This window comes from Phasianus colchicus, chromosome 1 (assembly GCF_987193195.1).
Source record: "Phasianus colchicus chromosome 1, bPhaCol1.hap1.1, whole genome shotgun sequence".
Classification (NCBI taxonomy): domain Eukaryota; kingdom Metazoa; phylum Chordata; class Aves; order Galliformes; family Phasianidae; genus Phasianus; species Phasianus colchicus.
This window is the reverse complement of record NC_143436.1, coordinates 152437661-152464296: the sequence shown is the minus strand read 5'-3', so window position 1 is coordinate 152464296 and position 26636 is coordinate 152437661. Positions and strand designations below refer to the sequence as shown.

General features: G+C 40.8%; 1 protein-coding gene and 1 long non-coding RNA gene across 3 annotated transcripts in view; one reads left to right on the top strand and one right to left on the bottom strand.

Moving 5' to 3' along the window:
- Nucleotides 1-3527: 3527 nt before the first annotated feature.
- Nucleotides 3528-8637, bottom strand: SLITRK1 (SLIT and NTRK like family member 1). 2 transcript variants are annotated; one of them, XM_031611964.2, is made up of 3 exons: nt 8067-8637; nt 7460-7659; nt 3528-7240 (listed from the first exon to the last, which is right to left on the bottom strand). In XM_031611964.2, the coding sequence occupies exon 3, from the start codon at nt 6311-6313 to the stop codon at nt 4235-4237; it is 2079 nt and encodes a 692-aa protein (XP_031467824.1). In that variant the 5' UTR covers nt 6314-7240; nt 7460-7659; nt 8067-8637; the 3' UTR covers nt 3528-4234. The 2 variants fall into 2 exon arrangements, with proteins under 2 accessions (XP_031467824.1, XP_089986317.1); XM_090130191.1 differs by having other exon boundaries at nt 8480-8637.
- LOC149920153 (uncharacterized) overlaps nt 7795-26636 on the top strand; it is an 82608-nt gene continuing 63766 nt past the window's right edge. Inside the window, exon 1 of the long non-coding RNA XR_016461336.1 lies at nt 7795-7892. This is a non-coding gene — a long non-coding RNA (uncharacterized LOC149920153). The remainder of the gene's footprint in view (nt 7893-26636) is intronic.

The following is a 26636-nucleotide window of genomic DNA, read 5'->3' as shown; positions in this document are numbered from 1 at the left end:
TGGCCAATGATTGAATAAAAATACAGTGAAACCTATTTTGACTGATTAAAATACAACAAACAACTACACTGAATTATTGAACAAAATCCTGCTTAGGTTTTCTTTGCAACGGGCAAGATGCTGGAAAAAAAAAAATACAAAACAGGAAAAGAGTTTGCCTCTTTACTAAGAGCTAACTGTCACTGGGAAGAAGCTTTTATATATGGAAGACCCAGAAAACATTCCATAGGTAATGGAGGCTAAAGACTGTGGTTTCTTGCTGCCCTAATGTTCCCCTAATGACTTTTGCCACCAGCTTAAGAAATTGTGAAATGTCCACCTTTTGAACTTAATGACTTCTCTACCTGAATAAAGGCTACTCAGAGCCTTTTCTTCTCTATTAGATAAATTCTGATCCCTCAAAAATACTTCTTTAGCAAAAGAGTTTGTATCATCCTAGTTTACAAGCACGTAAACATTCAGTGCAAGTGCAACAAAGTTAAAAAATATCATGATACAATCAATAATTTTAATAAAGCAAAATATTATGCCCCTTTGTGCAAATTCATCAGCAGGCTTTTCTCAAAACAATATGTATCACCTATTGGTATTGATTTAAAATTTTATCAATTTGTGCCTAAAGTTCCATTTAGTCTTCTTGCAATGGCATGCAAGGGGCTACCATGCATACAGGAATATATTTCTATGGCAACAGTTTGAAGTCTAGGCTATTCTTAGATTGTTTTCAGGAAAAAAAAAAAAAAAAAAAAAAAAAAACAAGGTGTTTTGTTATGTTGTTTTTTAACTAACTAAATGAAATATTCTATTTGATTTTTTTTTGTTTTGATTTTTTGTTTGTTTTCACAAACACCCTTTTATAAGCAAAAAAAAAAAAAAAAAAATTCTTTTTACTGTTACAAAAGACAGAAGAGATAAGAAGTGACTCAATGTGGTATGTGTTTTGACTTAATTTATGATTCTTAAGTTTATTTTTCTGTTTAGTTGGGTGCTTTGTTTTGATAAAATGACCTTGAAATGTCAATCAGACAAATAAGATAAATATCATAATTCAAACCTGAGCATGGTACAGTATCAGAGATTTAGATGATCTATTTATCCTACAGGCAAGTGTCTGAGAGATGGAAGAATGAATCATGTGAGTGTTAAAATCAGAGCGTGTCACAGAAATAAAAGGGGTTATTTTGTTGTTTCTTCCAACCCTCAAACTAGAAGCATGCATAAATGCATACCTTCAATTCCCCAGCTGACTTGACATTTCTATGTACTTGTGCCAATGAAATAGTGCTTTAAAGAAAGTAGGAGACAAAAGTCACAAGCTTATGCTACATCCCAATGATGGAAAAAACATAATCACATGTATTTAGTATTATAGTCTCTTCAGTGTGCGTATGACTTGCCTCAGCCAGTGATTTGGCATCTTTAATTTACAATCTCTTTTATCTTAACTTCCATAGCAGCGAACCTAACATAACAACAATTTTTAGCGCGAGGTGTATTCTGACTTCTCTTTTCTTCAATTTTCTCACTGCAGTGGCATGGGGAAGGCAGCAAGACACAAATGGTAGTCTAGTGGTGTACTGTCATGTTCTTAAATATATTTAGACTATGCTTAAGTTAAAGTGGATGGCCTTGTAATGATAGAAATACTGACTCTTGGGTGAACGCATTTTCCTTTTCTTCTCAAGCAGGTAGAAGGGAAGCACAATGTCAAACTAGTGACTCTACTGCCATCACTTTGTCTTACATAGAATGTCCTGGAAGAAAATCAGTGCAGAAAAGAAGCAGGGGGAAACAAAGAAGGGTCCCTGAAATTGGAATGGTTTATATAATTAAACAGGACAGTATGTTTCCAGAGCTGCATAATCAAACACCAAGTATTATCTAGCAGACTGCAGAATTTTCCATAATGATAAAGGATTCTGGAAGAATGATCTTCTCACATTTAATACTTCATGAACACCTGGGATCAGGCTTCTGCCTCATTTTCAAGAGTGTATCAATTGCAATGTCTCTGTATGTATGTCTTTTTTTCTCATTGCATATCCCAAAGGTAGGCATTTTCTATAAAGCAAACCGAATTAGTATTTGAAGTTTAGCAAGTCCCTTATGGTGTTTTACTCTTTAAAAGGATTCTCTGCCTGGAGAAAGCCAGAAGCAACGTGACTGAAATTCTCCATATCTCCACTGGGACTTGAGCTCTGAGTTAAAAATGATTTGCAAGGGCTTTCTCCTTTACAGATATTACTGGGTTTTGGGGCACTTTTCGATATCAGAATAGGATCAAGTGCAAGCTGCCTGTAGTCTAACTGCAGTCCTATGCTTTGTTTATTTCAGCATCTAATACTAAAGGTTCAGAAACCCAGAGCAGGGATGGGAAAGTCCTTTCGCTAATTAGCTTTCCCACCTCCAGCAGCAGCTGGATTCCAGCCGCCCACAGCAGCTTCACCTTGCCAGCAGTCCAGCAAGCTGTGTAAGGGCCTGAAGTGCTGACCAGTGAAATCCAGCTCTAGCTTAATGAGACCGAGGTAGGCAGAGTCAATTAAATCAAATTCTCACTAACATCCCTAATACATCTGCAGTGTGTGCAGCAGAGGCAGTGGCAGCAGCAGCAGCAGCAGCAGCGAGAGATTCACAGTATTAATAAAGGGATTCACTGCCGCATTACGAGAGAGAGAGGAAAGAGGGTAGGGTGGGAGGGAGTAAGGGAGGCAAGAAACCTGTGTGTGTTATTTACATTGGGGAAGACTGTGACACTGCACGTGAATAAATGAGAAAGAGGAAGAGAGGGAGAGAGGAAAGCAGGGGGGGCTGGAAGTGGAGAGATGGAGGAAGAAGCATACATCACTGAAAGGAAGCTCTATCCCCTAAACCCAAATAACCCACTTGCAAGAACTGATGCTGGAAAAATGGTAAGGACCCAGAGTTGAAAACATTTTCACTTTAATACTGAAAAAAATATGCCATTATAAAACCTCAAGTAGAATTAGTAAGTTTCACTTGCTTCCTCGGTTCTAATTTCCTCAAGTTATAGTAAGATTTACAACAGCACAGATTTTTCTACCATTAAACTCTGCAGCCTAAGCACTAGAGTGACATTAATTGGTCATGCTTAACTGCCTTGGATTTTTTTTTTTTTTTTTTTTTGAATGTTTACACTATTACCATAATAGAAATCAAGAGTAGTAATTTTTACATTCAAATGGAAAGGCAATACTGAATATGTATACTGAAAAGGAAAAGAGAGAAAACAAAGCCAAAGCCTACCCCCCTCCCTACCCTCCCGCAAAAAGAACTAAAACTCACCATTGAGAAAGAAAACACCTCCCAAAAAAGCCATCCCCACATCAAGAAAAAAATAAAAAGAAAAAAAAAAAAATCAAATGAGAATATTCATGCAACTATGTCTTAAATAAAACCTTTACATCCCTCCTCCCCTCCCCCCCCCCACGGTAAAAGTACGATCTCTACTGCCTATAGATCACACACACACAAAAAAAAAAAAAAAAAAAAAAAAGGCGAAATGGCACTTTTATTATTATACTGTATTTCTTATATAGAAGGTTTGATACGAAGGGACTTATCAGGTAAGAGGGATGATGGTGTGAACTAGACGCTGCTTCCAGTCGCAGGCTGGAGCGTCCCTGGGGTGCGTTGTATCCATGCGAGCCATGCAGCAGTTGTTTTTTTTTGTTTTGTTTTGTTTTGTTTTGTTTTAATTTTTTTTTTTTTTTTTTTTCATTTGTCTGTTTCGGAGTCAGTCATTTATTTACATTACATTCATGCCTTCGTGCAACTTTCTACTCCTGCTTTGTCAGGAGGAGGCTGACAGCAGCCTTTCCTCCGTCCCCCTCATCTTCCTGGCCTCTCAAGGGAGGGGTCCATCCGAAAGGGAAGAGGACAAAAAAGCAAAACAATCCCCAACACAACAGAACAAAGGCCCAACAAAACCGAGAGCCATGGTTCGCCCTGCTGGAGCCAAAGAAAGCAGGTCCTTGCTCGTCCATTGCCGTCCCAGCAGCGCTTGGGTAGGGAGACGTGCCCCTCCGCCGGGCTCCCCCCACACGTACCAAGCACAGCTCTTGCTCTGGGGGCCGCAGTGGAGTGTGCAAGTGTTTTTCATTTCTCACAAAAGGTAGCTGAGGTGCAGAGCCATCCCTGCAGGCATTTGCCTCTCCATCACCGGGAGAGTGCAAGGTCGGCCCGGGCAGCAGCCACCTCTGCCCCACCCACCTCCTCAGTCCGACAGGGAGTGGGAACCACAGTCGTAAACCCTGTGGGCCCCATCAGTGCTGTAGGGCCCGTTGTGCCAATAGGATGAGTCGCAAACAGTCTGCAAGGAGTTGATCTCAGATGCAGATGAGTTGGCATCCCTCCTCTTGGACCGTTTTCTGTTCCTCAGGATGAATACCAGCATGCCAACCACTGTGAAAGCAGAGGTCACAAAAACCAGCAGCAGCCCTGGCACTAGCACCGAAATGGAGACCCGGCTGGTCTCCAAGTAGGAGTTGGAGTGAGTACCTGTCTCTGAGACTCCAGTGCTGTTTTTGTTGGTAGAACTTAAGGTGGGTGATATTTTTAGCTGAGGGCAAATCACGTCATTGGAGAGGGACTCAAAATCCTCCTTGAAGAAATCTTCTGGAGACTCACACCTCAGGTCACTCATTATCACCTTGGGGCGCAGCATTTCCGCCCACTGTTTGAAAGGCACGATAGGGCAAGTACAGTCCCATGGGTTGCCGTGCAAGTCGATCTGGGTGATGGAGGTGAGCTGGTCCAGCACCCCTGCCACTGGGAGGTACATGAAATAATTGTTGTGTATGCTGAGTTTGGAAAGTGAGACCCCGGCGAACACATCAACTGGGAGAGACCTCAATAAGTTGTTGTTGAGGATGAGGACTCTGAGTTTGGGCATTGCATTGAAGGTTCCGGGCATGATCAGCTGAATCCCATTAAACTCCACATTCAGATACTCCAGGTTTTGCAGCCCAGTGAATTTCTCCCGGGATAGAGTGTCTAAGTAGTTGCTATCCATGTACAGCCATCGGAGATCGAAGAGGTTCTTGAAGGTATTGTTCTCAACAGTTGCTATGTTGTTGTTTCCCAGATCAAGTAAATTAAGTTTTCGGTAATCCAGAAAGTGGGATTTCCTGATGGTGTGTATTTTGTTGTCTCTCAGAAACAGCTCCTGCACATTGGATGGCTTAGGCTTCAAATCCACCAGGCTGCTTACATTTCTGTCATTGCAATTAACCTTTAAACCTGAGCCAGGGATCTGATCACAGCTGCAGATCTGAGGGCAGGACAAGACAGCTGGTTGCTTGCTCTTCACACTAACAGTTGACACAGCAGCAGTGGGTCTAGTTTTGATTTGCCAGTTGACAGGAATCTTTGTACCTCCATTTGGACCAGATCCTGGTGTGGCAGAGTCTTCTTTGCCATGTATTTTAAAGGGAGTTGGAATGGGACCAGGATCACAGGTTTCTTCTTCAGCAGGGGGAGCAGCTAGACTAGAATCCACTCTGTTCTTTTTGCACAGCTCTTGCTCTGTGGTCTCATTTAAATCTTTGCCCTGCAACCTAGTGGGAGCTTCACAAATCACTCTGCCGATCAAAGCATTTTTGGGTATGTTTTCCAGCCATTCCTTCAATGACAGCAGATCGCAAGTACAGTCCCAGGGATTATCCTCTAGCAGGATTTCAGCGATGCCTGGGATCTGCTCCAGAACCTCCTCATAAGGCAAGGTTTTAAGACGGTTTCCCCGGAGGTCGAGGTGGGTGATCGGCACATACTGAAACACATTTGGGGGCAAAGTACTGATGAGATTGTCATTTAAAATCAGCACCTCTAGTTTGTTTAAGTCCCTAAACGCTCCTGGGTCAATATCCCGCAATAGATTAAAATCTGCCTGGAGGTATTCCAGATCGTCCAGCCCCAGGAAAGTCTGCTTCCTGAATGATTTGATCTTGTTGTTGTTTATGTGCAAGCGTTTCACCAGCTGCAGCCCCAAGAAAGCCCCAGGAACAATCTCATGCAAACCATTGTTTTCCATGTGCAAACTGACTGCATTGTAAAAGTTAGCAAACTCATTAGGGAAAAGTCGAGTCAGGGAATTTCCATGCAGGAATAAATGGTAAAACTGGGAAGTTGGGGCGGTGAAATGTTGCAGGCTGGTAAATCCCTTTTTCTCACAGTCTACGTGCAAATCCCCTTCTATCTCGTTGCAGGCACAGATCTTCTCTTTGCAAACGTCCCCTGTAACGTTTCCAGCAGCAAAACAAAGAGACGTCTCCAGCAACAGAATCCAAAGCAGCATTTTTAAACTGAGCAATTCATTCCCGATCTCATCACAAAGTAACAGCAACCATCCTTCTCACACGGAAAGCAATTCCAGTTCATTCAATACAAAATGTCCAAACCAACACCAAAGGGGGAAAAAATGTGGGGAGGGGGAGCAGGAAGGGTCGGTGGAGGGGGGGGGACGACTCTTTCTTTTCTCCTCTCTCCCCCCCCCACATACATCTGCAGCAGCCCAGATTCCAGTCAATAATTATATCCACAAACTCTCCAGGCACGTACTGCAAGGCACGCAAAAAAAAAAAAAAAAAAAAAAAGTGGAAGGAAAAAAATTCCTCCTCCTCGATCCCTCTCCCTGACGCTTCCCGGGCAGCTAAGCGGAGGTCTGCGGGCCGGCACGGGAGCGGTGCTAGCCGCCAGCCGCCAGCCGCCGCTGCATGGTCGAGAGGAGCAGGCGGAGCGCGCAGCGGTGCCCGCGGAGACTGCCGCTGTGCGCGGCTCCGCGCCGGACTGACCTTGCCGCGGAGCCGCGCTCCTCGCCCGCCGCCCGCCGGGTGCTGTCCAGCGCCCCGGTGCTGAAAGCGCGCCCCAGTCTAGGCGCTGGCCGCAGAGCCCCCGGCGTTCCGCGGCGCCTGCCCCAGCTGCGGAGCGCTGCTGCCCATGATGCCGGCGGCGGGAGCTGCCGCCCGCCCGCACGCCCGCCCGCACGCCCGCGCCGCGCCTCGCCCCGCCGGCCGCGCTGCCTCCCCTCCTCGCTTGCTCCCTCGCTCGCTCGCTCTTCTTTCCTTTTTCTTCCGCTGCTGCCGAGTAGCACGCTCGCACACACTCACATGCACGCAGAGGGAGAGTTGCTAAGAGGCTCTGCTCGTTTCAACCTGGTGCACTCTGAAAGATCTGACACCCTCTGCTGAGCTGCAGTGGCAAAAATCCATCTGCTGAGGGAATGCTGGATTTAAAAAAAAAAAAAAAAAAAAAAAAAAAAAAGGAATCAATCCACGTACATGACAAGCGTTAAAAATGTTGGCATTAAAAGCTGCCGATCTATTTAGATGCTCTTTCTTAAACAGATTATTTAATTTATTTCTTTCCTTTTAAGATGGGAAGTTTAGCGTCCCCCCACTCCCGACCAGTTAGTTCCCTGTTGCCCCCATCCACACGGACATACCTGCACAAGCAGGCGAGGAAGGTGTATTTGCCTTATTGTATTTCCCAACGACTTGAGCAGAATTAGTGTCAGGGTGTCAAGCGAGTAGCAATTTGAGGTAATTATGCTGCACGCCATTTTTATCGTTGCTTTAAATGCATTTCTTCCTCCCCTGCAATCTACAGTATTTCATGCTGTGTTTAGTCTCTTGTTGGCGTTCTCTATATAATGAAGAAGCGTGGATTACTGCATTATATATACATACATACATGCATATATATATATATAATTCAGATGATCAGAGAAGAAAAAGGGATAGGGAGGAGGGGATTGCTGCACTGTTAGCAATTCACGGCACCTACGGAGTACAGCGTCTCCCCTAAGGAGAGGAGGAGAGGGGTGAAACTGACAGCTGTGCATTTTGACATTCTCCTCTACACACAAATAAATCTAGGTAAGCACGTATATGCATGCATGGCTATTTCCCTAGGGATGCTCTCAATACCCGCTCCGTGGAAGCACAACGGCTGCTCCCCACCCCCACTGCCACCCCACCCCCCGCCGCCCTTCCCTCCCACTCTTCTGACAAAAGAGATTACACAGCGGAAAAATCGGTGCCTGGCCTTACAGACAGGAGCCAAGCACACAAAAGTTTCTGCATCATTTGGACGGGTTTCAGATGCCTGCGAGCGAAGGACCAGTTGCACCTCTGGTGCTGCGAGTGAATGCGGAGCTCCCCCCATCCTTGGCAAACCGCGTCGAGGCGGAGGAGGAGGAGGCGGGGGCGGGTGACGCGGACCGGCCGATGCATTTCGCAGCCCGGAGCCGCACCGCTCTTGGCCGGCATGCCGGTGAACTTTGCGGCACGCAAGAAGAGGGGAGAAGTTAGCGCGGGGCCGCGGGGGGAAGGAGGGTTATTTATAGGGGAAGCCAGGTGCAGCCCGCACCCCTGGTCCCGGCGGCATGCTAATTTGGTCAAAGTTTTTTTTCCCCGTCTGTCGCTTCCAAGTGAATTAGACATCCTGCCGACGATGATCTTACCAAATTAATGTAATTAGACTGCAGACAGGTTACAACGTGGCTGTTTTGGGTCCCCAAGATGAAGGTTTGGCCTTTCTGGTGGATGCGGTAGCCGAGGATTGCGGAGGGCGGAAGGAAGCTAGGGGTATGGGGTAAGGGGTGGAACAGGACAGAAGAGGGAAAACAGATTTAAAAAAAAAAAAAAAAAAAAAAAAAGAGAGAGAGAGAGAGAGAGAGAGAGAGAAACAGAGAAATTCTGGTCCTGAAAACGTCCCCCCCCAAAATTACAAATGGTCCAGAAGAGATAAAATGCCGCCGAGAGAGAAAGCACGACAATAAATATATTAGTCGTTTCATTAGGAGAAAAAAGAGGGGAAGGAAACTTGGCGCCACGTTGAGGCGCATTAATTCATTTCTCTTGTCGCCGGCTCTGACTTTGCCTCTCGGTGCATGCCGGGGGTGGGAGGACTCGGAGCTGCCTGCAAGTGTAGGGGCAGCCGGAGGCAGGACAGCCCCTGTTTGAGTCCTCGGACGGAGGTGGGAGAGTCAGGAAAAAGGAGCGGGGGTAGGAACAGGTTTGGAATAGGGGACCCACTCATGTTGTCAGCAGCAACGACCCGATCTCCGTGAGTAAAAACACGGGAGAGGAAGCACCGATACGCTGGAACCTGGTGAATGCTTACTGGGATGTGTGGCAGGAGGACTAAAGATCTGCTCAAGAATAAAGCTTCTTAGCATCTTTACCCTTGTGTTATTAAAATTGCTCAGGCACCATAAAAATGATCAAAATGCAACCAGAAAAGCTGAAAGTTAACGAGATATTAAATAAATAAGTATGAATTAAAAAAAAAAAAAAAAAAAAAAAAGCGGAAGGAGAAAACGACCTGCTGTCAAAGCATGAAGGACAAATAACCTCCTTCTTCCAAGGCATCTACTGAGAGGTGGAAACTAGTGGGGGCAAAACAAATGAAATTTTAAGGAGGAAAAAAAAAAAAAAAAAAAATTGTTAGAAGACCTAACAGTCTTTACAGGCACTATGTAATTTCCAACAGAAAATAGTTGGAGATGGAACCTGTTGTGCTTGCAGCTGTATACTTTGGAGCTGTAAAGAAAGATCTATATATGTTATATATTGTTTGGAGTACATCTGCCATGTGAAAGTTAACATCTAGAAGAAAAGTCAGAGGGGAAGAGAAAGGGCATAATCCATTTCATATTTGATATCTGAAGCTTTTGTTCTGTAAGTCAAGTTGGAAAAGGTGTGTCAAGGCCATGAAATCAATCTGTCATTACTCAGTGCCATAATCCTAAATTTCCAGATTTCTTCATCGTCTTATGTTAAGTATGGAAACATATCTGGGGAGAAAAGCCATGCCTCTAAGTATTTTCAGGAAATGTCTGCTCCTGCATCAGGGCCTCTCAAGCTAAGATGTTTTACTCTTCTATTTAGACAGTGATGTAAAGTGAGAGATCCTACAGCACTGAAGGACCAATGAATCTGGGTCTTTAAAATTCAGTATAAGCATCCCATTTTAAAAAATACAGACAGGTTGAACAATCACAGATCACATTATCCGCTCCAAATTATCCTGTGTTTTAGAAAGGGGAAAGAGCACACAAGGACAGTTCTATCTTCCTTGACTCCTTTCCTTATCTGATGCCTTTCACCTCCCGCTTTCCTTTGCAGCTTCTAGAAATGCACAGTAGTAAGCTTCCCACTTACACATTTCTTCAGGGATTGAAATCCTGTACTTAAGCAAACACAAACAAATTGACTCCAACATCACTGCTGCCTTCAGAATAGGAATGTTTTAACTCCTAATATGGAAAATATCTTCAAATAAGCAAATGTACCGGGATACATTTACATTTTTCCCAGCTGGTAGCCTTTCATCTCCCAGTTGTTATGACTATGCAGTAGTAACATTGTAAAATTGGTTAAGGGCTTATTTATGCTATATGGAACCATGTTAAAAAAACTAGTTGTCTCATCTAACATTGTAGACTTTGCAAAGCAGGACTCAGAGCATCTGTAAAGTATCTACAGACCAAAAATTGCTACTGTAGAAAACCTGCTTGCAGCATTTTAATATGTGATCACAGAATTGTAGGAGTTAGAAGGGACCTCTGGAGATGATTTAATCCAACCTTCCTGCAAAAGCAGGTTCCCAGAGTAAGTTGCACAGGAAAGCATCCTAGTCAGTTTGGAATATCTTCAGACAAGGAGACTCCACAACATCTCTGGGTAGTTTGTTCCCGTAGTGTTCCATGTACTTGTTCCACGGGAGATATAAATATGCGTGTATACATATACATGCACGCACACATATGTATATATATGTATAAATGCACCTACTACATATTGTGATGGATGCAGAAAATAGAAAAAAAAAATCATAAAATCATTATTTCATTTGATATTATAGCTTATATTCAGACTTTGGCTGTGCTGGCAGGTAAAATTAACACAGGTGCGTACATACGTTGATGCAGCCCCACCAGAAAAAGTTCCCCTGGTGGCTTTAGACATGTTCAGGTCTAGTTTTTACTAAAGGTAGTGATACATTCACCAGATGGAGCTTTGTGAAATAATAAAGTAGTAGATGATAATGATTTTTTTATTATTTTTTTTAAGGAAGAAAGAAAAGAAAGTTGGAGAAGTAGTGTGCCTGTTTCCATCTAGTGGGTAGGAGACTGGCTCAGCATTAGAAAATCAAAATTCTCTATCGTCTGCACTGTATGAGAATTCCGGCCCACATGTTCCTCTTTTTTGGCTCATACCCTCAACCATCAGGCTACCAGCCCTCTTGCTGCAGCTGTTCCACTTCACAAGAAACATTTTAAGATTTCCTTGAACCAGAGAAAGGCAGTGGGGGAGCTTGAGCTTACAGCCTACTGCTTAGAGCATACAGCAGATTGTGCAGAGCCTGGGAAGACATGCTTGCTTTGTGCTTTCCTCTGAGACTGAGCTTGACCGAATTGACTTCCCATCAGATGTTTAGACTGTGGAGCCTGTAGTAAAATCCATAGACTTCCATTCTCCACTAAACATATTTGTCAGACCTTGCAGTAATTTTATGTTGGAAATGTTGGCTTGAATAGATCACAGAGTTACTCTTAAAAGCTTCAAACATTAGGGGTTGGATAAATGAATAGGTGCCAAAAAAATGTTGACAGGTTTTATATCCAGCCTGAGCAGAGTCTGCCATAAAAGCCATGTAGTCATATCATTTTGAAATTCTGATGATGTGAAAGCAAGAGGTGCATTTAGTGAGTGGGCCTGCCAGAGTCCTGACCAGTATTTCTTATTTAAACTATATATATTGATCTACTTTTCTGGCCCAGTTTCCACTGTGATTGCTTGCATTAACATACCTGAGCAATTCTTATGAGAAGATAGTGCCCTAGAACTAGCGCCCTTAATGTCAAGAGTATCTAGAATAGTTGTTTAGTTGATTAGCAAAGCACCGAATTCACATATATGCATTTATAGTTTATCTTTCTATATATGAATTTATATTTTTATCTTTCTTCTCTCTCTCTCTCTCTTTTTTTTTTTTTTTTTAAATTTCTCTGCAGCCTGTAACATAGTCTGCTAGAATGACATGCTTTCAAAGGAAAAGTGTATTGTAGGGAAGCCAAGGGACAAGCTTGGTTCTCTTCCAGCTTAGCAGTGAATTGACCCTGAGCTTCCATTGGGAAAGTATGTTCCCCTCACTGTGCTGTTGGTTGGAAGGAGAGAGGAGCTGACTCACCCACTTCCTTTTATTCTTCTCTTTCCAAAACACAAATATACATAAACATAAATGCAGACACATAAAAAGTTGATTCAACAGAAAGAGGTTATCTGTTTTAAAGAGTGAATTTCAGATAGTAGAGCCTGGACGGGGGGAAATGGTTTTGCTGCAGCCCTGACACCAGGATGTCAGAGATACCACTGCAGCATTTCCCTTAAATGACCTCCAAGCAGCATCTTCATTGTTCCTGATCTTGATGTGGAGGTCTGATTCTCTGCCTTTCCCAGTGTAGTGTGTGAGGTGGTTTGTTGTCTGACTCAGGAATTGGGATTCCAGTCCATGCTTCTTCCTAATTTTGGCACTGCAGATTTTAGCACTGCAGCACTGAAGCACAGAGATTTATTTATTTTTCCCTTTGTGATAAAGCACATGTGTTCAGGCTGGGTAAAAATATTGCAGTGCAATTAACTGAAGCTGTGAGAAATATTCTTTTTGGTCAGATATAGCAGGGAAAGTACTAGTATAATCTTATAGCTCTTAAAGAGTGATAACATCTGCACCATATACTAACCTCAGCACTGTTGTTTTGTTGCTGTTGTTGTTGTTTGTTTGTATGTTTGAAAACAGATTCCAGTGGTATCATTTAAGCACTTGTAATGACAATTCTCAACAACCTGCAAGACTAGACTCCCTTGCGGTGTGATCAATATATTGTACTTCTTGTAATATGACCTTTTTGTAATTTGCTTGTTTGCTTATTGTGTTCTTTCCTGAAACATTAGAGGTTGCAAACAGCAAAACGTTTGAATAACTGGTCATTCTGCAATATGCTTAACTGGCTGAAGTAGATATGTGAATCCATACAATCTATAGTTAGTTAGGAATGACTTTCAGCCTCATATGAAAACTCATAGTTTGAAATAGGAAGAGCAGGAGTTAACTTACATACACATCACAGTGTAATTTAGATCTTCGCTAAGCAGCATAAAGTATCTCAAACTAAAAATAAAAAAAACAAAAAAAAAAACAAGATATCTAAACTTCCAATCTATTGCTTACACAAGTAATCCCACTGAATCACATCAGCTTGAATAATAGATCTATAATGTGTTTTCAATAATTAATTCTTTTCTATCTGTTTTCATGGTGTAGCCTTGGAGCAACAGAAGGATCATTTAAATGGACAAAAGTAGATAAGAGTTTATGCCTGTGTTCTCTATAACTATAATTTTAAACCACTGTTTAATAATGGAGAAGGAATTGCTTCTAAAAGTGCAGAACATGACCCTGAGACAAAAATTGCTCTATTTCTATCTCAACCAATAGTTTGCTGACATGACTATGGGCAATTCATTTCTTTTTCCTGTGCCTCAGTTTCTCAGCCTTCAGAAGTGGATGGAATTGTAGAGCCCAAAGGTACTAGGAGTCTGTGATGAACAAATGTGGTGCCTGAGGTAATTATCATCATTACTCAATGATGCAGTGTGAAAAGTCAAATCTTATGTAAGAGTAATACCCACTTATCAACCTATCTTAAAGGCTTTTGCAATGGAATAGTTTAATTTTATTTGCTCAACAGATTGGAAAGCAGAAGCATAGGCCTTGGGAAGGTCACCTGTCAAGCCATTGATAGAGCTAGAAATAGACCAAATTCTCAGAATGTCAGGCACTGCCTTCTGCCCCAGTATTTTACAGAAATAAGTCTGCTCCAAAAGAAAAGAGGCCAACTGCCTCTTTCTCCTTGTTTCTCAGACTTGACTTCATGCATCAGGGGTTACATATGCCAGTCATTTTCTTTATGGAAGTCTAATGTAGTTATGTGGTGTGGCAGCAATACCATGGCTTAGTTTTCTTATTAATTCACGGGTTAAATTATAATTTAATCATTTTAACTGGACAAAATTGTATATTTTCTTTCCTCAGTGTTCTCTCAACTCACAGAATCACAGAATCACACAATTGTAGGGGTTGGAAGGGACCCCCAGAGATCATCAAATCCAAACCCCCTGCCAAAGCAGGTTCCCTACACCAGGTCGCACAAGTAGGTGTCCAGGCGGGTCTTGAATATCTCCAGAGAAGGATACTCCACAACCTCCCTGGGCAGCCTGTTCCAGTGCTCCGTCACTCTCATCGTAAAGAAGTTATTGCACACATTGGTGCGGAACTTCCTATGCTCCAGCTTCTGGCCATTTCCCCTTGTCCTGTCTCCGCACACTGCTGAAAACAGTCTGGCCTCGCCACTTTGCCCCCCACACCTTAGATATTTCTAGACCTGGATCAGGTCCCCTCTCAGTCTTCTTTTCTCAAGTCTAAACAGGCTGAGTTCACTCAGCCTTTCTTTATAGGGGAGATGCTCCAGGCCCTTCACCGTCTTTGTGGCCCTCCGCTGGACTCTTTCCAAGAGATCCCTGTCTTTTTTGTACTGGGGAGCCCAGAACCGGACACACTACTCCAGGTGTGGCCTGACCAAGGCAGAATAGAGGAGGAGGATCACCGCCCTAGACCTGCTGGCCACACTCTTTTTAATGCACCCCAGAATGCCATTGGCCTTTTTGGCCACAAGGGCACACTGCTGGCTCATGGCCAACCTGTTGTCCACCAGGACACCCTTGTCCCTCTCCGCAGAGCTCCTCTCCAGCAGGTTATTGCCTGACCTGTACCGGTGCATGCAATTATTCCTCCCCAGATACAAGACTCTATACTTGCTTTTGTTAAACCTCATCTTGTTTCTTACTGCCCAGCTCTCCAGTCTGTCCAGGTTTCGCTGAATGGCAGCACAGCCTTCAGGAGTGTCAGCCAATTCTCCCAACTTTGTATCATCAGCAAACTCGCTGAGGGTGGCCACTATCTCCTCATCAAGATCATTGATGAAGATGTTGAACAGGGCCGGACCCAGCACTGACCCCTGAGGAGCACTGCTAGTTACAAGTCTCCAAAACTCAGACTTCAAAAAGTACACAGATTTCAGGGACAAATAATAAACCATTTGAAATACAAAGTATCTTGGAATTAAGAAGCATTACAAGAAAACAACAACAACAACAACAAAACAACAAGTAAAACATAAAGATGGTGCTTCAAAATATCATAAGAATTCTCTGTTTAAATATAAGAACTGTGAAGAAGTGGTTTGTGTTCTGGAAATTCATCAGTTCATACATAATATTTTTTTTTCTGCTACAAAACAAAATAAAAACAAAAGCAAGCAACAAAGTAAAGGTGCAAACCAAATTAATAATTTCTACTGTCATTCAAAACAGAAACCTGAAGTATCAGAGGTAACTGAAATGTTTTGTACTTTTATTATGTATTTCTTATTTTTGTTTTCTAGTATATGTAAAAAAGCGCATTTTGAAATTAAAAAAAAAAAAATCAGTCTGGAATTCAGGGAAATCAAAATGTGGTATCTTTCATGATCGAAAGGGTTGTGGTGAATAATTGTATGTCCAGGTGGAGGCCAGTGATGAGTGGTGTACCCCAGTGGTTGTTTTTTGGGCTGGTGCTCTTCAACATTTTTATTAACACAGACAGTGCAATTGATTGTACCCTCAGCAAGTTTGCTGATGATGTCAAGCTGAGTGATGCAACTGACACAACAGAAGGGGAAAGATGCCATTCAGAAGTATCTGTACAGGTTCAAAAAGTAGGCACATGATAACCTAGTGAGGCTTAACAAAGCTAAGTGCAAGGCGTTGCACTTGGTTTGAGGCAATATCAAATATGAGTACATACTGGGAGAACTCATTGAGTGCAGCCCTGCAGAATAAGACTTGCAGGTCCTGATAAACAAAATGCTGGACATGAACCAACATTGCCCTTGCATCCTGGAAGGCTAATGGTAACCTGGGCTGCATCAAAAGATAGGTGGCTAGCAGAGTGAGATGATTTTCCCCCTCTATTCTGCTCTTACGAGGCCCGATCTGGATTACTGTGTACAAGTCTGGAGTCCCCAGTAGGGGAAGGATGTAGAGATGTTGGAGTGGGTGCAGAGGGGAGTTTTGAAGATGATCAAAGGGCTGAAGCACCTCTATCGTGAAGGGAGGTTGAGAGAGCTGGACTTGTGTAGCTTGGATAAGAGAAGCCTCCAGGGAGACCTTATTGTGGCCTTTCAGTATTTAAAGGGAGCTAATAAATAGGAACACTGACTTTTTACATGATCTGATAGTGATAAGGGTAAATGGCTTAAAACTAAAGGAGGGAAGATTTAGATTAGATATTAGAAAGGAATTTAAATTCTAATTCTCTGAGAGTGGTGAGTGCCTCACCACAAACAGGTTGCCCAGAGATGCATGCCTGGTGACGTTCAAGGCCAGGTTGCATGGGTCCCTATGCAGCTTAATCTGGGAAGGGGAGCTAGATCTATATGATCTTTAAGGCCCCTTCTGACTCAAGCCATTCAGTGATCTTATAATCCTATGATTCTATGGCTTTTCCTTGTTTTGTTTTTCCAAAATTTAATTTTGTCTAAAATATTTTTCTTCTTTGATTAATGGCAATTTCAGCCATAATTATCTGAAAGAAAATTTCTAAACAGCTTTTTGAAACTATAAGAGTTTCATGTGGCATGTGAACATTAAAGAACAATTCTTAGACATCAGCAAATAGTGACAATGCTGAATAGATGAAACATTTTTAACAATAAAATAGTATCTTTAGCCTATTTATGCAGTGCTAGAAACCATATTATGGGACCGATCCTACATGGCATTTTAGTTTTAATTAAATAACATTTCATAGACATAAGGGAAAAGAGGTTGGTGACCTGATTAATCGTTGTAGCACTTGAGTTTGCATCATAGCATCCCAGATGATTTCAAATGTAAAGCTAGGGCATTGCAGTGGTCACTCAGGATGTAGTTTTTTTATTTTCATCATTGGCAAAGAAGAGCTAAGAAATCCCTTGCTGCCTCTACCAGTCTCCAACCAGTAACTAGGTTTTGAGGCTTTTTATTTAGCCAAGATTATTTTATTGATTCAGTTCATATTACAGTCCGCAAACAATTCTGTCCTTCCTGAGCTTATGACAGGACGAAATCAGTTTTGTTGCTGAGGTAGCTAAGGCAACATCCTTACACTTATTATAATGGATACATATTGAAGTCCTGTATTCAGACCCCACAGAACCTTAGATGGAGTGAATCTGGGCCTAATTACCTTTAAATTATTATGCAGAGCATAAAGCACAACCTCACATAAGACTCTGCAGATATGTGTAAATACTTACACAGATTTTGTGTATATATATCAGGGACTTTGATGCCACTAAAAAAACTGTGCTTGAAACAGTGCCTTACTATACTGCTATTCATTAACAGTATGTATTTCCAATGGTAATTTTTTACATGATTATATTGTTGTATATTCAAATTGTCCTTAATAATCATTGTCTACATTAGCTAGGTATGGTCTATACCACATAGCTGATGCCACAGCAGTTAACTGTAACGAGCGTGGTCAGATTTGAGGATCAAATTTGGCTCAATTTGATGAGGGAAGCTAGAGTCAAAGTCAGGAGTCATCTTTTCTCCTCTTTTTTTTTTTTTTTTTTTTTTTTACTTTTTTATTCTTCCCCCCTAGTGTTTCCATGGTACTTTTAATTTCCTTACAACCTACCCAAGAGAAGAGGTGGTTCTTCCAACATACAGTATCTCAGAAGCAAAACTTGTTTGTTTTACACAGCATGCTTTCTGTCTGTTCTACATTCACCTTTCCTACCTTGCAGTTTGTCGTGTAAGTAGGTTCCTCTGAAAGTAATGCCTTCTTTTTCATAAGATAATAGAACAATTTCCATGGAAACTACAACAGAAATAAAGAGCACAATAGCACTATTTGGTAGAGAAAATTCTCAGCTACAGTACAATATTTCTTAGTCACCACTATTAGCTTTGCATTTTTGCGAGAGATGAACAAGAGCCTGCATCTTGTAAAAACTGAAAATGAACGTCAACGGGAGCAGGTTTTTCCACATGAAGTAATTCAGTGACACATCTTTGTTTGATACACACTTCCACGTCAGATACCATTTTGTCAGATTGTCCCTCTGCTGTTATCTGTTGCATGGCAACAAAATGTAATGGAATATTGTTGGGAAGGTTCAAACTCTACTTCCACACTACCATTTCTACTGCACTCTATTTGAGCAACTGCATCACAAGACCCTTCTTGCTGCCTGCTGTTATATATTGCCTTCATATTTACGTGTATCTTTGACAGAGTGCCCAGGCACGCTTGCTGGATATGCCATTAGCAGCATTACAAAATGTGCAGTCTCACAAATAATTATACAGTATAGCTATTTAGGCACTTCAGTGCTGTTATGACTAGGCTCCAGGCAAGCTTCTTTCTTGCTTACACATAAAAGGCTTCTCTGTCAGGTTCTCATCTGGAGTAACTGAGGAAAATTAGGATAGTGATTGTCTGAGTTCATCATGTGTCTTAAATAACCCGACTTTTTTTTTTTTTTTTTTTTTTAACCTTCTCTGGAACTAATATCTGTTTACGTTCTAGAGTTTCAATATTTGTTACTAGAAAAAAAATATATATATAAACCATAAAGCAACTCGGCATTATATGGTTCTGTAGGATGCATGTGATACGTGATCAAAGGTGAATGTGATTGTTTCTTGTTTGGTGTACAGGGTGCAGCATTTACACTGAAGAACCACACAAGTTAGTCTTCGATGAATTGACAAATATATAAACATGCTATACTGCACATGTGCAAGGCAGTCCATATTACTAGAGATTTATGGAATCTATACACCAGGATATATTCCTTGCTTTCTTCCAGAAAGTGAATTTAGCTGGCCTAACCCTTCTGTGAAGGCAAGACAGACCTACCATAATACAAATATATTCTTCTGTCAGTAGAAATGCTACTCTTTTTTTTTTTTTTTTTAATCTGGTTATGAGTAGAATCACTGAAATGTGGTAACTCTGCCTTCTCAATGGTGCCTGCTAGACCATTAAAGGACACCAGAGCCATAGGTGGGCAATATCTATAGGAGGATATACCTAGACAAGGTCAATACTGAACGATCCACTTCTCAGTTATGCTCTTTACCATTTTTCTTTTCTGTAACACTCATCATGGAAGTTCAAGATATTGAGAACTAACTTGATAATTCATATACTTTCATCCAACAATTTGTAAGAGATTATTCTTTTACATCATTGTCTCAAAGCTTGCTGGGACACAGATGGACAAGTCGAAGCAAGTCCTGGGCAAGGTTGAGAAATCCTTTGTCTGGAGAACACTGATGGATAAGTCCTGGGAAAGGGTTGTGAAATCCTTTGTCTGAGGGACACAGATGGACAAGGTCAGGGGCAATGAGAGAGAGATAAGCCATAGATTAATGGCCATGAAGTGGTCTTTTGTGTGGACTTATCTTGAGGAAGATGGCCATCTCAGGAGGTGCTGCACCTGACTCTTACCCAAGCACCAAGGAATGCCATGATGGCAGAAGTAGGATAAAAAGGGGACCTACAATCATGAGGTTTAGGTTTTCTGGCAACAGATTCCTCATGAAAAAGTTTCTGACATGAGAAGCCTCACAACCTGCCTCTGTTCTCAACTTGGTCTGTGCACTACCTGTGTGCTGAAGAAAAAAGTGTCTGCCATCATGTTCCTCACTACAGAATGCCTGTATGCTGACAGACTCTCCTGGACCTGCTACCTGAGTCCTGCTGCTTCCTCCTGAACTTACCCTGCTCCTTCTTCTTGCTACCTGCTTGCTGCCCAAGATGCGCCATGCTGCTGCTGCTCTCCCCCTGAGCTTTTGCCTCGGACCTTTGAAATGGCATGCAGCAGGATTGCAGCTGGATCCTGGTGGTGACTATCCCCACTTTACGCAATTCTTGCTTATTTCCTATCTTTTCTATTGCCCTCCTTCCCTTCCCCAGCACCCTAATTCATAATAGTTGCCATCCTTCTTTTCCCCATCTCCCTGATTAGGATTTATAATAAACTGGTTGGACCAACATTTGAGCTGTTGCTTCTTAATCTCACGCCAGGTATATAGATATCAAAGAACCTCCTCTCCCTCCTATAAATTGGAGTGAGACACAGTTGAAGGTCAACCAAAGTTAAATCAAATGCAAAAACAGCCAAAGAAAGAGATTATCTGCAAATATAGGGCTTTTTGTCTGAGGATTCAGAGTAACAGCTCCCTTTTTGTTGGATTTCTCAAAATCCAAAATGATTAAAGGACAGTACTGTATTTCTCAGAACAATTGTTTATTTGCAGTTGTTGTTTTTGTTTTCTTTGTTTTAGGTCATTGCAGAAATAATTTGAAAACACAGTGACTTCAGAATTTAGAGCATTTTAGAGTTTAGAGCATTTTCTCCCTTTTTCTTAATTAATGAATGTCTTTTGATTTTTTTTTTTTTTTTCTTTTTAAGAAAGGGAAGTGGGATTTCAAAATGATTTGACTTTAATTAAATATTTAAATCATTTAAATAAAATATTTTACTGTTTTTTAACTTAGCTTTTAAAGGGGAAACTGAAGCATATCTATGATGGAACACTTCAGCAGCGTGGTGGTATCTTTAGTTTTTATCATCTAGTCTTAGGTACCTACCCAAGCATCCTCACTGGAGAGAAATTAGCAAGCCAGTTATGTACAATATGTACAAATCAAGCAGAATTAATTGTGTTGGTAAAGCATTATTTGCTATGCTTTGTAATAAAGACCTTGGAGTTTACATTACCTTACACTAAAGCTAATTGACTTTCAGATTACAACTCTGACATGTGATTAATCTCATCCAAAACAATAAGTGTTTTTAAGAATTAAGACTTTATTGAAAAGGTATTGACACAATTATTTTTTTTTTTTTAAATTACTTTTTAGAAGTCTGTCTTTTCACTCAGTTTTGAATGGAATGAAGTGTGAAATAGTTTAATGTATTCTTATATTTCAAGACTAACCAAACACAAAGCTGTCATCTAGGTACTGTTAGACATTCAACATAAAATAGGAAATCATATTTCAAAGCAGAATGAGCTGAAAAAGAAAAAAAAAAAAAAAAGCATTAAGTTATGTCTTCAAAATTTCTTTTAAACGGAATAAGTATACAAGATACATACTATGGTACTATTTGTTACCCTTAGCTGCTACAGAGGACTGTTCTTTTATTTCATCTTTTACATTTCTACTAAAAAAAATCTGAGAGAAATGAGGTGATGAGTGTCTGAGTGTTCCCTGAACTCAAGGATCTCAACCTTATGTAAAAGTAGCATTTAAATTCACAAACACTGTAGAGCCAAGGATATCTGAAATAGTAATAATAATAATATATATTTTTTAAAGTTACATCTTAATGTCATTGTAGTTGCTAGGAGATGCTAGAGAATGTTTATGAGATAAATGTATTCTTCATTTCTCTCTCTTTTTAAATTTTTATTTATTTATTTTTAATGGATGATGAATAAACATGAAAACAAACAAACAACAACAACAAAACAGATCAGTCTTGTAACTAAATTGTGTAGAAGCTACCAATATATAATATGATTTAAAAATAAAAATAAAAATTTTCCAATAAGTTGTTCACAAAAAAGAGATAGGAGACAAAAAGTAGAGCACATATTAACCTTCCTGGTACAACAAACAGCCACTTTACATTATACTGGAAACCAAGAGAAATGAGATATGGTTAGTTGTACAATTTGTCTGCTATGGTACAAATATTTATTATGGTCTTTTGTTCAGCCTGTGTAATTCAAAACTATAATTAAGTGATAAAAAAAATATAAGCTTAATGTGTTCAATCTGGTAAATGTGTAAACAAGTAACAAAACCACACTGGATTGTTAGAGCTATAATCACCTCCATCTCTAACGTGAATCTTAAAAATAGCCAAGAAAAATCAATAATTCTTACAAAATAAAGCAATTGTTAATATCATGCATTTGCTGGAACCCTCACCACTTGCTCTCTGTGCAGTCATTAAGCAGGGGAAAAAAAAAAAAAAAAAAAAAAAGAACAAAAAAGTGTAACTATTCCCACAAATTACTACTCGCTAGAGAAAGAAGCTGTGAATTTTTGCCATTTACTCATACGTGTTCACAGCCCCAGATGGTAAATCGGGAGAAATTATATGATCTTTATTTTAGTGACATTTTTAAATTGTTTTGTGATCTTCAGATGAAGATTGTAGTACTTAGTTCAGGGCAATAATATATTTTATTTCTAAAGCATTTTGTTAGCCTTAGGTTTGTCTGAACAAGTTGTTTTGATAACACCAACAATAATACAGCAGCATTGATGCTGAAAGTTTAAACCTGTATTATTATTTATCCATTATGCTTCTAAAAACACAATTTATATGCCATACACCCTTTTACAAATGCAGGCTCTGTAATGGATAGAAAAACCCGAACAACAACAACAAAATGACGTTTCTCATTTAAATTTAACAATTTTATGGTTTGTTTGCTTTTTACCTCCTTTTTACCTCCTTTCCCCCTCATATTATAGCAGTAGTGATACAGAAGCTGATCCCAAAAGATATTCACAGCTCCCAGTGAATTCTTGATAAAATGCACCTTTGGTATTTTGCAGGATCAGATCAATATAGAACTATTCCTGTGTTGGTATTTTTTCTAGATTTTTTTTTTCACAATGCGAACAATGTGAAAAAGCCTGTAAGACTTTTTTTTTTTTTTTTTTTTGAGTTCATGATACCATCTCCATTTCAGACAGAGTTTGAAAAGTAAAGTCAGAGCAATTGCTAAAACAGCACTTTTCTGACAGAAATGCATAATATGTTTTGACCTTTATGAGTTTGTTTCATAAATTGTTAATTCGAAATTTGTTTTCTGAACATCTGGTACTGTATTTAAGAACCTGCTGTTGGTCTGTACACTTAGATCTTTATCTACAAAGTACATTCTGTTTGTAAAAAAAATAATGCATTCTTATATTGTTTAGACACGTGCCTGCTCCTATAATTCAAAGATATACAATCTTTGAATCAAAGATGTAAAATACTGCAAAATAACTCTTTCTTCACTTTTTCCCTATGTATTTAGCATAAATGAATTCTTAATATCAACTGTATGAAAGCCTGTATTAAAGCACAGGCTAAAGAATTTGGCAGGCGCACCTGTCTACTAAGGAGAAAAAGCAAGTAGTTGAGAGACAAAAGACATAGAAACAGAGAGAATAAGAAGGGAAGGAGGAAATGCCTCCAGAAAGGGAGAAAGGAGTCAAGGAAGGGAGGAAGGGAGAATGGGAGGAAAGGAGAATCCTGAACTTAAGGAGAGCAAACTTCAAACTGTTTAAGGAATTATTGGATGAGATCCCTTAGGAAACCATCCTTGGAGACAAAGGAACAGAGCCGAGCTGGAAGCACTTTAAGGGTGCCTTTCTGAGAGCACAAGAGCTCTTCATCCTCCAGAACAAGAAATCAGGCAGATGAGGCAGGAAACCAGCATGGCTGAGCAAGGACCTGCTGATCAAACTGAGGGAAAAAAAAGATAAGTATAAGCAGTAGAAGTGGGGGTGGGTGGCCAAGGAAGAATATAGGGATGCTGTCCAGATGTGCAGAGATGGAGTCAGGGAAGACAAGGCACAGATGGAATTGAATTTGTCAAGGAATGTGAAAAACAACGAGATTCTTTAGATATAGTGAGCAGAAGAAATAGGCAAAGGAGAATGCACTCCCTATAAAAAATGAGAAGGGAGATCTGGCCTTCATAGACATTGAGAAGGCTGTGGTACTTAACAAATTCTCTGTCTTGGTCTTCAAGGGCAGTCAGGCTTCTCACATCTCTTGTGTCTCTCAGCTTCTAAGCAGGGGTAAGGAGAGCAGAACAGCTCCCTGTGTAAGAGCAGAGCAAATCCAGTACCACCTCACGAGGCTGAAGGTGTATAAGTCTATGGGGGTAGATGACTTGCATCCCAGAGTTCTGAAGGAATTGGCTTAATGTGGTTACCAAGATCTTCTCCAGCATATTTGAAAAGTCATGTCTTCAGGCAAAGCTCCTTGTGACTGGAAAAAGGGAAACATCCCTCATATTTATAAGAAAGGGAGAAGCGAAGAGCTGGGGAACTACAGACTGATGAGACTCATCTCTGTGCCTGGGAAGATCATGGAACAGATCCTCCTGGAAGGCATGTTAAGGCATGTGTGAGATCTGAAGGTGATCTGACACAGTCATCATGCCTTCAGCAAGTGCAGATCATGCCTGACCAACCTATTGGCTTTCTATGATGGAGTGACGGCATCGGTGGACAAAAAAAAGGGTAATTGATGTTATCTTCTTGAACTTGTGCAAGGCTTTTGACACAGTTCCACCCATCTTTATCTCTAAATTGGAGAGACATGGATTTGAATGCTGGATTATTAGGTAGATAAATAATTGGTTGGAAGGTCGCAGCCAGAGGGCTGTTGTCAATGGCTTTATGTCCCAGTGGAGGCTAGTCACAAGTGGTTTCCCCCAGGGATCCATCATGAGATCAGTGCTCTTCAATGTCTTTGTCAATGATAGACAGTAGGATTGAGTGTACTGAGTGTACCCTCAGCAAATTTGCGGATGACAGCAAGCTGAGTGGTGCAGTTGGCATGAGGTGGCATCCGTAGGAACATGGACATGCAGAAAAAGTGGGCACATGAGAATCTAATGAGGTTTAGGAAGGCTAAGTGCAAGGTTCTGCACTTCAGTTAAGGCAGTATCAGATACATGTACAGACGGGGAGCACTCAAAGAGTGCTGAGAGCAGCCTAGAGGATTTGCAGGTCCTCATGAACAAAAAGCTGGACATGAGCCAGCAGTGTGCTCTTGCAGCCTGGAATGCCAGTGGTATCCTGGGCTATATTAAAAGAAAAGTGGATAGCAGAGAGCTGATTGTCCCCCTCTATTCTGCCCTTGTGAGGCCCCAACGGAGTACTATGTCCAAGTTTGGGGTCTCCAGTAGGGGAGGGGTGTAGATCTGTTGGAGTGGGTGCAGAGGAGTGTCTCAAAGATTATTAGAGGGATGGAGCACCTCTCTAGTAAAGAAAGATTGAAGGAGCTGGGTTTGCATGGCGTGGAGAAAAGAAGGATCTGATGAGATCTCATTGCAGCCTTCCAGTTGATTCGAAGAAACTGATGCATGGAAACTTAACAGCAAAGTTCTGTTACTGTTAAGCAAGGTATTCTTTTTTGGCAGCACTGGGGTAGCACTGAGATAATTCTCCAAGAATGCTCCCCCAGGTGATTGTTCACAAACAGGATATATTTTCACATGTTTTACATATTCATTATATTTCCAAATTCATCATCCTATCCACTCCCAATGATTGCCCAAAACATAGACTTATCTGGCAATCTTCAATGTCATCTAGCCTTCTAGCACAGTGATGGATAATTGTTAGACCATAGAGGGGTCATTTACTTCCTCCCAACACACCTTGTGTCCCAGAGATTGCTGTGGAATGCAAGGACAGTTGGGGAAGTCTCTGCACACGCAGATAAGGAAGACAAAGGGGAGTGTCTTGATGCTGTCTGTAACATTTTAGGCAAATTACACCTGGAATGTGCAGATCCTGGCTTTAATTACTTCTTCAGATCACTGTACTTCAAGGGAGCTTGCAAACTGGAGGGGGTCTGACTCTTGCACATTCTGAAAACAATAAGTCAAGGGAGAATGGCTTTAAACTAAAAGAGAGAAGATTTAGGTTAGACATTTAGGAAGAATTTTTTTACTCAGAGAGTGCTGAGTATCTGGAACAGGTTGCCCAGAGATGTTGTGGATCCCAGAGTCATTCAGGGCCACATTGGATGGGATCCTGGGCAGTCTCATTTAGTGACTGGCAATCCTGCTCATGGCAGGAGTGTTGGAATTAAACGATCTTTATGGTCCCCTCCATCCTAAGCCATTCTTTGATTCCATGAAAGGAAGAAAGGAATGGAGGAGAGGAGGAAGGTTGAATATAAGTAAATTAAGCACTGCATTTCTCAACCATACATAAGGCAACTGACGTTTAGCTTTAGCAATGTCTAGGTCAAGGATTAGTTTGACTAGTGCAATAATACTAGAAATAGTCTTTTGTCTGTACTAATGGTATTTTTTGAACAGATAGAAATCCACTGTGTTCATTGCCTCAGAAATTAATATAGTTCTTTGAAAGATTAAAATGTGTAAAAAGAATGCATTTTCAACTGAATTCCTATTATCAATGTCATCTAATAATAATGCAGGAGAGTAGTAACAGATCATATTTCTCAGCAGTGTAAGAATTCTCTCTGTATGCTTAGAAGAAGGCATGTCTTCCTCTCAATTTGAGAACTGATGCAGAATCAATTTGATGCCTATTAAGATAAAAATATAGATAGATAAGACAAACAATATTATCTCATCAGACACAACCAAAACAGCTTGGCAGTTATCAATAACCAAATTAACAAAAGTTTATCTTTTGGAAGAAACAAGCAATATATCACATTTTTAGAT